Genomic DNA, 12,568 nt, shown 5'->3' on the forward strand with positions numbered 1-12,568 from the left:
TTGTGTGTCAAATGTCGATAAGTTGCTGCCGACTTAGGGCGACTGGGGTTTGCAAGACTATCGCGTGCCTCAGCATAGCAGCAACCCCAGTCTTCCTTGGCGGTCTTCCATCTAATGTGCAGTTGCCAGTGCACATTGTAAATTTTGGGAGAAGAGCTCCTGAGCACGTGTCTCCTCCACGCCTCTTAGGGAGGTGGAGAACAGAGCACCAGTGCTGGACTGCCGTCGAAGAGCAAGATTCGGATCCAGTAGTTGGCCTCTAAAGTGCTACTGGACCTGAACCTTACAGTTATACTTCAGGCCTCCAGAACTGAGGCGCCTTTTTGTCAAAATAATACCCCCGTTCCTAATAATTGCGTTTCTATAGTGCTTTTTATTTGTTTGTTTATTTTAATGTTCAAAGGGATTCACATAAATATTGCTGTCATTCTTACAACAGGCCTGTAAAGTAGGTCAGCAATATCGTCTAAACCCTCCCACCCCCATTGAATTGGAAGCACAGATCCGAACCGAAGATTTCGCAGCTTCTTTTCGCAACAGCCCCAGCCTTGTGGAGGCGCTACTGGTGCAAAGAGGAGCCGGAGCTCTCACATCCGGCATCTAGGGTTGCCAGCTCCATGCTGGGAAATTGCTGGAGAATTTGGGGATGAAGCCTGGAAAGGGTGGAGTGAGGATGGGAAGGACCCCTGCTGGGTATAATGTCATTTAGTCCACTGTCCAAAGCAGCCATTTTCTCTAGGGGAACTGATATCTGTGGTTTGGAGAGCAGTTGTAATTCCGGGAGATTCTCAGCCACCACCTGGAGGATGGCAACCCCGGCACCATCTCTCATCGTAGTCTTTTCTAGGTTCACCAGTCCTTGAAAGCGCATCGAGGGCGGGGCCTTCCCGGCCTTGCACCATTCAAAAAAGCCATGCGCGGGTTCTCATTCATTCATCCATTCATTCATCCCCGCCTCCGACGGCAGCAGCCAATCAGGACCGCGTTCGAAAGTGTCGCCGCGTTGCTAAGGCGGAGCGTCCCCATGGCGACGGATTTGTTGCAGCGCCTGAGCTCCGGGCTGGAAGCCGCGCGGTGGCCTCTTGCTTGCCGAGTGGAGAGGGCCGTGGGAAAGGGGCTGGCCGCAGAGGGGTGCGTCCCGGGCGGGAGGGACTGGCGCGTTTTCGCTTCGTTTTTCAGTGGAGGCAACGGAATGGGCAAAATTGCCTTATGCTGTGGTGTCTAGGGGCGCCCTCTTTTCGGACTGGGAAAAGGTGCCTCTGAGCGCGTGCGGAGTTCTTGCTGAGGAAGGACCACCACTGGTCCTCTCCCTCGAGTCGCGGCAACTTATAGATACGCTGGAGTCCTTGCAAGGACTCCTTTCCTGCTTGGGAGTCAGTATTCAGGTTTATTTATTGTTGCTGTAAGAATACTCTGTGATAGGATGGTTTTAGCTGCCCCCACATGCGCCCCATCGAAGAGGGGAAAGGATGCCGGTTTTTTTTAAATGCTGCTTGACAAACTGTTGGCCCTCATCTATTCTTGTGATGGGGGACATTAGTGAGTTGCTTGCCTGGTTGTGATTTCTTTAGATTACTCTAGAGAAGACAGGGTGATGTTGTCAAGGTGGTTCTGTGGTGCCCTGGCCACTGGATCTCCCTGGAAGAGAATCTGGGTTTAGTGCTTTAAATGAGTAAGTACATCATCGGGAAGTAGTGTCTGTTATACTGCAAGCAGAAATGACAAAGGAAGGTTAGTATTTCCTCCATCCCAAATTGATTTATTTGCTATATTTCTGCACTGCTTCTCCCCCTTGCCCAAAGCAGTGTACAGTAAAAACAAGCAAATGTAAACATAAAGGTGAGCTCTCTAAGTCCTTTCAACTATAAAGGCAGGCAAGTGAATTACAGTTACTTTTAAAAAAACAAACTATATCTCGCCTTCCCCTCTTCTCAACATGACTCCTCCTGCTTACAGAATACATCTGCCAACTTTTTCTCCCAGGAGAGATCTTTAATGTCCCAAGAGCCAAGCATCTCTGGGAAGGGAGGGAGGCATCTCTGATGGAAGAATAACAGCTGCTTGGATGGTGGGCTCTCAAACTCCCCTAAGCGTTATAATAATAACAATATATAAGCAAAACATGGTAAGCCCTCTCAGTTTTTCATAAGTTGAGTCCATCTCTGACTTTTCAACAAGAGGTGCAACCAGCCAGCTGCTCCCACTTCTTGGACTTTGCACTAGAGCAGCTTGGATCTTTCACTCTCTTTGCTCCTGCTGTCCATTCAGGTTGGCTTCGCCGCATCTTCTGTTCCCGGCTTGTCTCCCAGGATCTTCCAGAAAAAGCGATGGCCAAGCTTCTGCAATTGCCCCCCAAGTTCCTGCCCCCGGAATGGCACATCGCCAACAAGACCCAGTACTCCAGTGCAGAGGCCCAGCGATCCCGCTCGGAGCGCCTCGTGGATGAGAGCCAGCGGCTGGTGGATGAAATTGAAAGGACCACCCGGAAGACCCAAAGTGATGTGAACAAGAGAATAGGTGAGAACTGAGTGGCTTGGGATCCCAGGCCGTGGGTCATGAAGGGCTCATGTCTCCTCTGGGACTCCAGCCCAATCGCCCATTGCGCCAGTATAGTTCAGGCTAGCCGGATGAACTTTGAAGTTTGCTCGGAGAAAAGCAATTATTTGAAACAAGGCTTTGAACATTTACAGTACATTTAAGCAGCTGGTGTTATTTTAGCAGGTTTTTGTTAAGACAGCCTGTGAGGGCAGAATGGAATCTCCATCCACAGATGCAGTATACCTGGTGGTGACACCAAAAGTGTTTTGTGCCTTGCTTGTGAGCTTCCCAGAGTCATCTGGCTGGCTACTGTTGGCACCAGTACTAGACTTTAGTCTTCTTCAGCAAGGCACAGATTGGTAATTGAGGAGGTAAACTTGTTGGCATTATTAGCAGAGTATGATTAATGCACAGCAGAAATAAGGAGAGCAGACACTTGTGTGTTTTAGCTTCTGTAAAAAGAGTTTACTACATATAAGGGTAAAAAGATTACATTGGAAAGAAAACAATGAATAGCTAACTAAACTCCATCTTGTTTCTGTTTGTCTCTCTCTAACAGCTACATCTCCATAGATGTAGCTGGATATTATAATTGATCCCCGAGTATGTGCAGGAATTCTAATTGCACCCCAATAAAACTGATCACCCAATAGTGAATCTTGGGTCATATCATTAAGCATAAACCTCCCTTTTTCTCTGGCGGGATGAAGAACTACTGGACATCTAAATGGCCCTATGCAAACTAGTTATCTCTAACTAAACATAAACATCAGTTTAACTCATGACAGACGGGATGACACATTTTAAAAACTCAATAGAACTGAAGGTCCAGAATGAGGTTTTAGCCATGACTCATATGTGTGGTGGTTTTCTTTGAGTTTAGCTGCAATCTTGTTCCCCAACTTTATCTCTAGTCATAAGGGACAAACACATTTACCTGGACGATTTGGTTATAGCAGGAACTCCCAGGCCTGGCTTATGGGGCTGTTCCTTTGCAGTGGATGACCTGACGTTCCTTCTCTCCCACTGTTGCAGAGCAGAGAGTCGAGGAGATCAAATTCTGGAAGCAACAACTGGATGACAAACTCGACCAGATTGTAAAGGAGACCGAGGTTCTTGTGATGTTTAAGACTCGGCTGGAGAAGGCCCTGCAGAGCTGCAAAGAGCCACTGTTCATTGTACAGGAGTGTCTCCTAAACCGGTGAGAAGGCAAAGGGAGTGGGTGTGATTCCCTCCTTCCACTAGATCTCAACTAGGTGTGGGCTGGGAAGAACACAGAGGATTTGGCACCACCATTAGTGGTTGTTTATATGAGTGCAGCCCACCCTACCTTGTGGGGTCAAGGAAAAGCAAAATCGTATCAGCCTGACCTGGATAGCCCAGGAGAGCCTGATCTCATCAAATCTCAGAAGCTAAGCAGGGTTGGCCTTGGTTAGAAATTGGATGGGAGACCTCCAACAAAGACCAGGGTTGCAGAGGCAGGCAATGGCAACCCACCTCTGTTAGTATCTTGCCATGAAAACCCCACCAGGGGTCATCTAAGTCAACTGTGACTTGAGGGCATGATTTCATTTCATCAGCCAAACCAACATACACCATGAGAATAAAAGTTCAAGTAAGCAAAGGAAGGGGGAGGGGGAACATAGTGTGGGTGGGAGTCCCTGAGAGAGAGCATCCAGCTGTATCAATCCTGTCCATGATTCAAGATCCATAACAGGTATCCTGCTCTGCATGCCCACTATGATAGAAGTTAAGATGGGCATGCAGAATAGGAAAAGGTGTAGTTACATTGGGTTCATGCAAAATGCAAAATCAAGAATGAAATCTGTGTAACATACGCAGAATTCGGCCATTGTGTCTTCCTGCTGCAGTAGTTTTGTCCCTTGCTCCTGGCGCTCTGGAAACTTATTAAAACCATATTCATCCATATTGGCCTGTTATAACTTGCTTTGATCTTTACCATGGTTTTAATTTATGTTGTTGATCTTACTGCTTTTCAATCATCCTCTGCTTATTTTTTTTAATTGCTGCTGGTATATTGAAGCAAATGGAATATCAACATGTATTTTATAGTTTAGTGTGTAGTAGCTATTTATTTATAGCTTGATACCCATGGTTCGCTACAGAATTTAATTACTTAAATCCAGTTATAATACTTATGGGTATATAACATTTTTGTTTGTATTTTTTTTAGTTGGTTTTGTAGTGTAATAGTATAGTACCCGAGCTTCATGAAGTGAAGCGTGTTATCCCTACTCAGCAGTCTTGTACTATCTTTCTTCAACTGTTTTCTTTATCTGAATTTTACCCCAGAACACAGAGTTTCACAGATGACCAGTCAGAGAGAAGGGGGTGCAGGCAGGCAGGAGCCTGCCAGCCACACAGGAAATCCAGGACCCACAAGGAGAACTTTTAGGGGAAGACTGGGAGGTGCATTTTACCTCAGGGCACATTCAATGACTCTGAATGGCACCTGCATACTGTCTAAAATGGGGGGTGGGGTGAGGACCAATCAGGCTGCATACGCAAATGACCTCTGTGTTCCAACTGTCTCTGGGGGAAGGGAATGAGGTGTGGAATGTTGTGAGCCCCAATCAACCCGCATATGCAAATGACCTTGGAAGGCTGGTCCAATCAGGGAAGAGTGGCCGAGCTGGCAGTGGGCGGGGGCGCAAGCAGGCAGCAGCCTGCCAGCCACAAAGGAAAGCTGTATCCCTTTGGGAGAAAACATTTTACCCTTTTTACCCCCCTTCAGGGGTGAATTTCTTAAAATCCATTCTTAGTGGATGTTTACATCATGAATAACAACAACAACTTTCAATTTATATACTGCCCTTCAGGACAACTTAATGCCCACTTAGAGCAGTTTACAAAGTATGTCATTATTATCCCCACAACAAACACCCTGTGAGGTGGGTGGGGCTGAGAGAGCTCTAGAGAGCAGTGACTGACCCAAGGTCACCCAGCTGTCTTCAAGTGGAAGAGTGGGGGAGGCTTACAACAGACGTAAAAATACATTAAAACTCCATTTAAAATCTGAAGGCGGGAGCTCTAACCTGAAAGCTCAGACCCTGAAAATCTTGTTGGTCTCTAAGTTGCCACTGGACTCCAATCCTACTGTATGACACCATCAAAGTTAATTATGATAAATTTATTAATGCCCATTCACTAGACAGAGAGACCTGTTTACCTATTGGGGCTGGTAAGTCACTGCACTGAAGGTCAAAACTGCAAAGTTGGGCAGGCATGACCTTGTTTGTCCCCTAACTATATCAGTCTGAACCAATATGATGGGAGCTCTTAGCCTTGCAAGGCCTCAGGGCAGTTGGCCCCTTCTGAACCTCTAAATAAAAAGATGAATGCCAAATACTCATACCTTGTGAAAAAAATCCACCCATGTGTGTACATTAAATTATCTGCCTTGTCCTTGCTTGGAAATCCTGCCTCTGACTGTTCGCACCTTTGGATTTCTCCTGATGTGCTGGAGGGGAAAACGCAGAATGGTCGCTCCTTTCTCCTTCCCTTGTTTTAGGGAGCGGCGGGTGGGGATTGACTTGGTTCACGATGAAGTGGAACGGGAACTGATCAAGGAAACAGAGGTCCTCCAAGGTGTGATTGCTCTACTTGAACGGACGCTGGAACAAACCGACGAGCAAATTCGGTATGAAGGGGAGCAAGAAAGTAGCTCAGGTTTTATGGACGGAGCTGGGAGGAAGAATGCTGGAGCAGGAAGGGTCCTATAAGCAGCAGGGCACAGCTGTGTGCAGACAGCTCCAAGCTAGGGATCCTGAGAATGTCATGGGTTTGGTCTGCAACATCAGGAGAATATCATCAGGAGAGAACTTGACTTGGGCAAATTCTCTCTCTCTCTGGCTCAGTTTTCCTATCTGGAAAATGGCTGCCTGCCATGCAGGCTCCTCCCCTTCTTCTTGCCACACTGCACAAAATTCTTGCCACACTGCACAAAGTTATTCTAATTGGTTCCCTTTTGAAGACTGCCATTCGTCTGGGTCCACATTAATTTCTTTCTTCTAATTTAAACTCGCCTTCTACGTGTCCACCTGAAAGGCCACAAGGCATTCTGATTTGTGAGACTGCTGTCAAAGGAGGGGACTGAGGGCTAACCTGCCCATTTGATAGTAGGGGCAACTGAGACACAGAAATATGTGTTAGCAAATTGGTCTCCTGTTCTGGGAAGTTTCTCCCTTGGTAAGGACAGTATTCAAAGGTACTGAACACACGCATGTGTGCTCCTCCATTTTTTCTTTCCTGTGTCCTGCGCTCAGAATGGCACACGTTGTTCTCCTTTCCCTCGTTCTATTCTCACAATCACCCTGGTTGGTAAATGAAGAATGTCTGACTGGACCAATATTACCCAGAGAGCAACATGGAAGACAGGGGAATTGAACTCGGGTCTCCCAATGTGATATATTTTGTTTTCACCGTTTCCTCTTTCAGGCTAAATCGCTCAGCCAAATACAATCTGGAAATGGATCTGAAGGACAAATTCACTGCCTTGACCATTGACGACTATTGCTCCACCCTGAACAACAACACGCCTGATATTCAATATGCCCAAAATGTAGTGACGGTGGATAACAGGCAAGTCCCTTTGCCAAAGCCCGTGTCCTGTTTCCACAGCCTGCCCCTCTTCCGAGAGCAAGATGGTGCCAGTATGAGGTGGTATAGGGGGGGCACTAAGCTCCTCTATATGCAGATGCAATGTGGGGAATTTTCAAGAGCTCTTGAGTGGCAGGTGGGTCAGACTCTAGTCTGGTCTTGGAGACCTGCTAATTTCAGCAGCATACTGAACTGTGGACACCTTTCCCGGTAAGCCAGGTGTCTATTGGTGAGGACTGCTGAATCATTTTGAACCCATGTAAATCTAGCTTTTGAAAGGGGAATAGTAGAAGAGTAGGGGAGGAAAGATCTAGCCAAGGAGATGCTACCTCATCTTGCTGGTTGTTGCTAAAAGTTCATGTCTGTTTTAAGAAACCTGGGAGTGGAATATGGACTGGAATAAGGGGTTGTCTGGGAGACTGGCTGAATTTTCAGACGGTAACAGTACCATGGGGAGTTATTCTAGCTGAAACGCATTGGGCTTAGACTGGAGTCACGCAGCACACGATTCCATTGAAAGTCAGTTAAAAACACAGCACATGCACCTATTTCCCCTTTTTAGGGGAGTCTTAGATTTTTTTTAAAAAAATGTTAATTTTTATTGATTTAAAAAAAAAGTTTAAAAAGAAACATGTTTAAAAGAAAAAACAAAAAAGGGCAAAAGAAATTAGGAATAAGTACCAATTTTCTCTGTGAAAAGAAATTTTCACCTCCTCCTAATTCCTAAATAATGCTAAAGAACTCCCGAGTTTGATAGCTGTTTTAACATCGCCACATTTTCTGAAATGATGTTAGCTGCTTTCTATACTGCATCTATACTGAAGCCTCGGAAGCTTCCAGGTCAGCATTTTCCAGTGTCGTGTGGCAGGAATGGACATCCGCAGTCAATCTGGTCTGTTCTCCCACCCACCCCCATTTGCTTGACAGCTCCGTGAGCCCCGATGAATGGGTGGATTTCTCGAACGTGAATGTGGAAAAGGCGGACAAACAGCGGAACAATTCCTTGGCGCTCCGTGCCCTGATTGACAGTATCCTGTCCCAGACCGCGAGCGACATGCGCAAACAGAGTAAGACGGCGAACGTCGCTTTCCAGAACAGGGTGAAGGAGACCAAGGATGCTAAGGCCAAGCTGGAGGTGCACCTGGCGAAGGTGAGCACCAGGCTAGCAAGCAGGTTATGTGATGTGCTGCAGGTAGGGTTGCCAGCTCCGTACTGGGACATCCCTGGAGATTTGGGTGGTGGATCTTGAAGAGGGGAGGGTTTGGAGAGGGGAGACTTCAGCAGGGTATAACGCCATAGTCTGCCCTCTGCAGCAGCCATTTTCTCCAAGGGAACTGATCTCCAGCCACCAACTGGAGATTAGCAACCCCAGCTGCAGGGAGGCTCAATTCATTTTTATTTCTTTAGAAAGTATATACGCCTTCTTTCTAGAGGCCGACTTGAGGTAGCTCACAAAAAAATAATACAATTGATCTGTTCGGGTTTTTTGTTTTATTTCCAGCTGGCGTTGCGTATAGAATGTAGGGATGTGGCTCAGTGGTAGAGAATCTCCTCTGCATGTGGAAAGTCTCAGGTTCAATCCCCAGCATCTCCGCCTTAAAAGATCAGGTGGTAGAGCACCAAATAGGGCGCATATTACACCAATATTGCGTGAGCTGCATTGGTTGCCAGTGGAGTATCAGATCAGGTTCAAGGTCTTGGTATTGACCTATAAGGCCCTGTGCGGACTGGGGCTAGCGTACCTGAGGGACCGTCTCTCCCTGTATATTCCCCAGAGGACTCTCCAATCAGGAGAAATTGTTATCAGTCCCTGGCTCCAAGGATGCCCGCCTGGCCTCAACTAGAGCCAGAGCTTTCTCAGTCCTGGCTCCTACCTGATGGAACGCTCTGTCTACCGAGACCAGGGCCCGGCAGGATCTACTATCTTTCCGCCGGGCCTGTAAGACAGAGTTATTCCGCCAGGCTTATGGCTGAGGCTGGATCTCCGTTGGCTGGAGGATACAACATCTACTCCCCTCCCTATGAGAGCTGCCCACCACTGTTCTTAAGCTGCTTCTATGTTCAACTGTACTGTTGTGCTATTTGTAATTAACTGTATTGCTGCCATCAAGAAAAAGAGTGCTATTTTTTTATATTTTTGTACGATGCTTTTAAAAGTTTTATATGGAATGTTTTAAATGTTTTAATGCTGTTATCCGCCCTAAGCCTGCTTGCGGGGAGGGCAGAATACAAATACGAAAAAATAGAGGGTATGAAAGCCCTTTGCCAGAGATCCTGGAGAGCTGGTGCCAGTCAGAATAGAAAGCACTGACCTTGGGAGACCCCCTGCTTTGACTCCGTTCAATGCGGCTTCAGGCATATCTGTTTAGCAGAATCTGGGGTCGAGTCTGACACCCCAATGCCATAAGCAGCATCCTAAACAAAAAAGATTTTCTGTACAATAGTGCTCAGGTTTTGATTTTGGCGAGCCTCTAGGGGAAGGATGTTCCTCCGGTACGGAACAGTCACCAAGACAACAGGCTTTGCTGTCGATGCAGTTTCTTTCCCCAGGATGAGAAATGGCTCAGGGTAGAGATCAAACGGCTTGGGTTGTGTGCAAAAGTCTTAAAAGGGGGGCTGGACAAGATGGGGGAATTGGAGAGGAAAGAGAACCGTATGCAGGAATGATGGCCGTTTCCACACTACTCACCTTCATCCGGAACAGGGTGCAACGTCGTGAAAAAAACCATGGAAGATAGCGTCTTCTCGCGACATCGCGCAAAACTCGTGCAAGATGCTATCTTCCGCGAGGTTGTGGATAAAGGTGAGTAGTGTGGAAACGGCTGAAGTCAGGTAGTTCTTTGTGATGCTTCTCTGTGACCCTTTGTACAGAGGTGATCTTAGTGATTCTGGGGCCTGGGCAAAAGTCCAGGATGCAGCCCCAGAATCAGTACCATCCCGCCCCCCTCGGGCGTCCCCTGCCAGGGCCAAGCAAGGTGGGTGGGAGCAGAAATTGGTTGCCAGAGCGTAAGATGGAGTGACCACTGTTGGCCTCTGCTGCCCAAGCCCCAGATGAGATGCATGCGAGGGGCAGGGACAGGTGCGAGTGGGGAAACTGATGGTGGGGCTATGTGCAGTCAACAACCCCCCCCCCCCCCCGTGGTGGGGCCCAGGGCAGCAGCGCCTGTTGGCCATTGGCTAAGACTGCCTCTGCATGCATCTTGTTTTCTTGACTTCTGTGAGCATCACAGATCATGATTCATTTTGATCTGGGTTTGGTCCCAGGTGATGGAGGAAGTTAATTCCCAAGAGAAGAATATTGAGACCCTGAAGAAAGCCATCCTTGGCAAGGAAGGGCCGGCCAAGGTGGCAGCGACGCGCCTGGAGACCCGGACGCACCGGCCGAACGTGGAACTCTGCCGAGACAGGGTGCAGTATCGACTCATCAAGGAGGTGCACGAAATCCACCACAACATTCAGAGGTGAGTGAAATGCAGAAAGGCCCACATGGCTAGGCCTGATTTGAAGATCTCTTGCTTGGGCCCGGATGATCCGTCTTGTGCAGAAAGAACCGTGCGGCCTGCAATTAGCACATGACCCCATCTACCTCTCCAAAACAACCCACAACCCTGGGAAGCTAGTTAAATAGACGGAGTGTGACTGGCCCAAGGTCACCCAGCAAGCTTTGGTGGGGGGGGGGAGGAGGATCTAAACCTTGATCTCTAGGCTGGCACGTTGACAGTACTGCAAGCCCAAAGCTTTGGGGGTCAGGGTTTTCTGTTTTAAAAACTGATCCCCCCTGCCCAGCATTCGGTGTTGCTATTTTCAAAGCAGGTTTCTGGCCCTTCTTGCTTGGCTGTTACCCTTGAACACATGTGACATGAGCAGCGCCTCAAGGAATCGCAGAAGCTAGAATGGGACCAAGGAGGACTTCCCGGGGCCAGGGACTGATGCCCTGCACAGCTGTGCAAAAATATATGCAACTATCAGTCAACTAAGTCCGGTTGACTCAGAATTAGGCAACTAAGAGTTTTGCTTTTTTCCTGGCATTTTCTAAAAGCCGAGGGAATGCCTCACTTTAGCATCCAGCAGCTGTCAGCTAGAACTGCTAGAATGCCCTGGAGCATACGAAGAAAGTCAAGGCAGCGTCTGGATCTTCAGAGCTTTGGCTGAAGAAGCATCCCAGGCCCTTGGAAGGCTACAGGCTGCTGTCCTTAAAACCTTTCCCCCCCCCTCTGCTCTTCCCTCCCTTAGGCTGAAGGACATGCTGGCTGAGGCTGAAAAGGAACTGAAAGGGCTGAATCGACAGCAGCTTTCCCTGGAGGAGGAAATCCAGGTCAAAGCGAACACCCTCTACATCGACGAAGTGCTCTGCATGCAGATGAGGGAGTCCATTTCCATCAACAACTTCTAACGCCAGGATGCTGGCGGATCCTCGGCCCTGCACAGATTTGCTCAGATCGACCACACCAAACTGCCTCCATCTTGCCTCACCTTTATGTTGACCAAATGTCTATTGTGTGCTTGCTATAGAAAAAAATAAATAAATTAGGGAATGTTAGTGGCCAAAGTTCTATTAGGAACCCACTGGCTTGGGTTAGGAGTTGGCACCCTGTTCCGCTACAGCCCTCAGGCACCCATGGCAGGGATCTGGGCTAGAAGGGGCTGGTGGATAGGAAACCAAGTGAGACTTGAACCCACAACCAAGTTTAAAAGGGATTTCTTATTGCGTCTGACCACGTTCCTAACGGTTCAGGTCACAGGAGCCTACACTGAAAAGCTCAGGCTAGCTCAATCTCATCATATCTCAGAAGCTAAGCAAGGTTGGCCCTGGTTAGTACTTGTATGGGAGAGACCACCAAGGAAGTCCATGGTCCATGGTTGCTATGCAGAGGCAGGCAATGGCCAACCACCTCTGAACGTCTCTCACCTTTAAAACCCTGATGGTGGTGGAGTCACAGCTGACTTACGGCGACCCCTGCTGGAGTTTTCAAAGCAAGACAATAACAGACATGGTTTGCTGTTGTGTGCCTCTGCATAGCAATCCTGTTCTTCTTCGGAGGTCCCCCATCCAATTACTAACCAAGGCCAACCCTGCTGAGATCTGATGAGATCAGGATCTCCTAGGCTATTCAGATCAGGACATTTAGAGGGAGACATCCTTTTTTTTTCTAAACCGAAAAGCTCGAACACGTCTGGTGGGTATGTGGTCCAGAGGCCAACCCTGCTTAGCGTCCAAGGTCTGATGAGATCGGGTTTGCCTGGGCTATCCAGGTCAGGGCTTAAAACCCTACAGATTGTGCTGTAAACTGGCTGTCACTTGACAGTGAAACCAAAAAAAATATTCCAAACCGAACAAGCAGAAATACTTAACACTCTGAAATAACTCTGGCTGCTCAAGTAGCCAAAGAACAATCTTGTTGCTATCTGC

General features: G+C 47.9%; 1 protein-coding gene across 3 annotated transcripts; it reads left to right on the top strand.

Moving 5' to 3' along the window:
* The first annotated feature begins 1,054 nt into the window (after positions 1–1,054).
* TEKT1 (tektin 1) lies at positions 1,055–11,674 on the top strand. Of its 3 annotated transcripts, none has more exons than XM_055001671.1 (8): positions 1,055–1,131; positions 2,269–2,517; positions 3,574–3,739; positions 6,071–6,199; positions 6,997–7,140; positions 8,086–8,308; positions 10,423–10,619; positions 11,392–11,674. In XM_055001671.1, the coding sequence occupies exons 2-8, from the start codon at positions 2,328–2,330 to the stop codon at positions 11,549–11,551; spliced, it is 1,209 nt and encodes a 402-aa protein (XP_054857646.1). In that variant the 5' UTR covers positions 1,055–1,131; positions 2,269–2,327; the 3' UTR covers positions 11,552–11,674. The 3 variants fall into 3 exon arrangements, with proteins under 3 accessions (XP_054857646.1, XP_054857648.1, XP_054857647.1); XM_055001672.1 differs by lacking the exon at positions 1,055–1,131 and adding an exon at positions 1,959–2,125; XM_055001673.1 differs by lacking the exon at positions 6,071–6,199.
* Positions 11,675–12,568: the final 894 nt, after the last annotated feature.

This window comes from Eublepharis macularius, chromosome 17 (assembly GCF_028583425.1).
Source record: "Eublepharis macularius isolate TG4126 chromosome 17, MPM_Emac_v1.0, whole genome shotgun sequence".
Lineage (NCBI taxonomy): Eukaryota > Metazoa > Chordata > Lepidosauria > Squamata > Eublepharidae > Eublepharis > Eublepharis macularius.

What these genes read in the sequence shown, in the direction of transcription:
- TEKT1 (XM_055001671.1), top strand. Translation starts at nt 2,328, where the DNA reads ATGGCCAAGCTTCTGCAATTGCCCCCCAAGTTCCTGCCCCCGGAATGG. An exon ending in CAGGAGTGTCTCCTAAACCG is followed by an intron (nt 3,740 to 6,070) that starts GTGAGAAGGCAA and finishes CCCTTGTTTTAG; the next exon opens with GGAGCGGCGGGTGGGGATTG. An exon ending in ATCCACCACAACATTCAGAG is followed by an intron (nt 10,620 to 11,391) that starts GTGAGTGAAATG and finishes TCCCTCCCTTAG; the next exon opens with GCTGAAGGACATGCTGGCTG.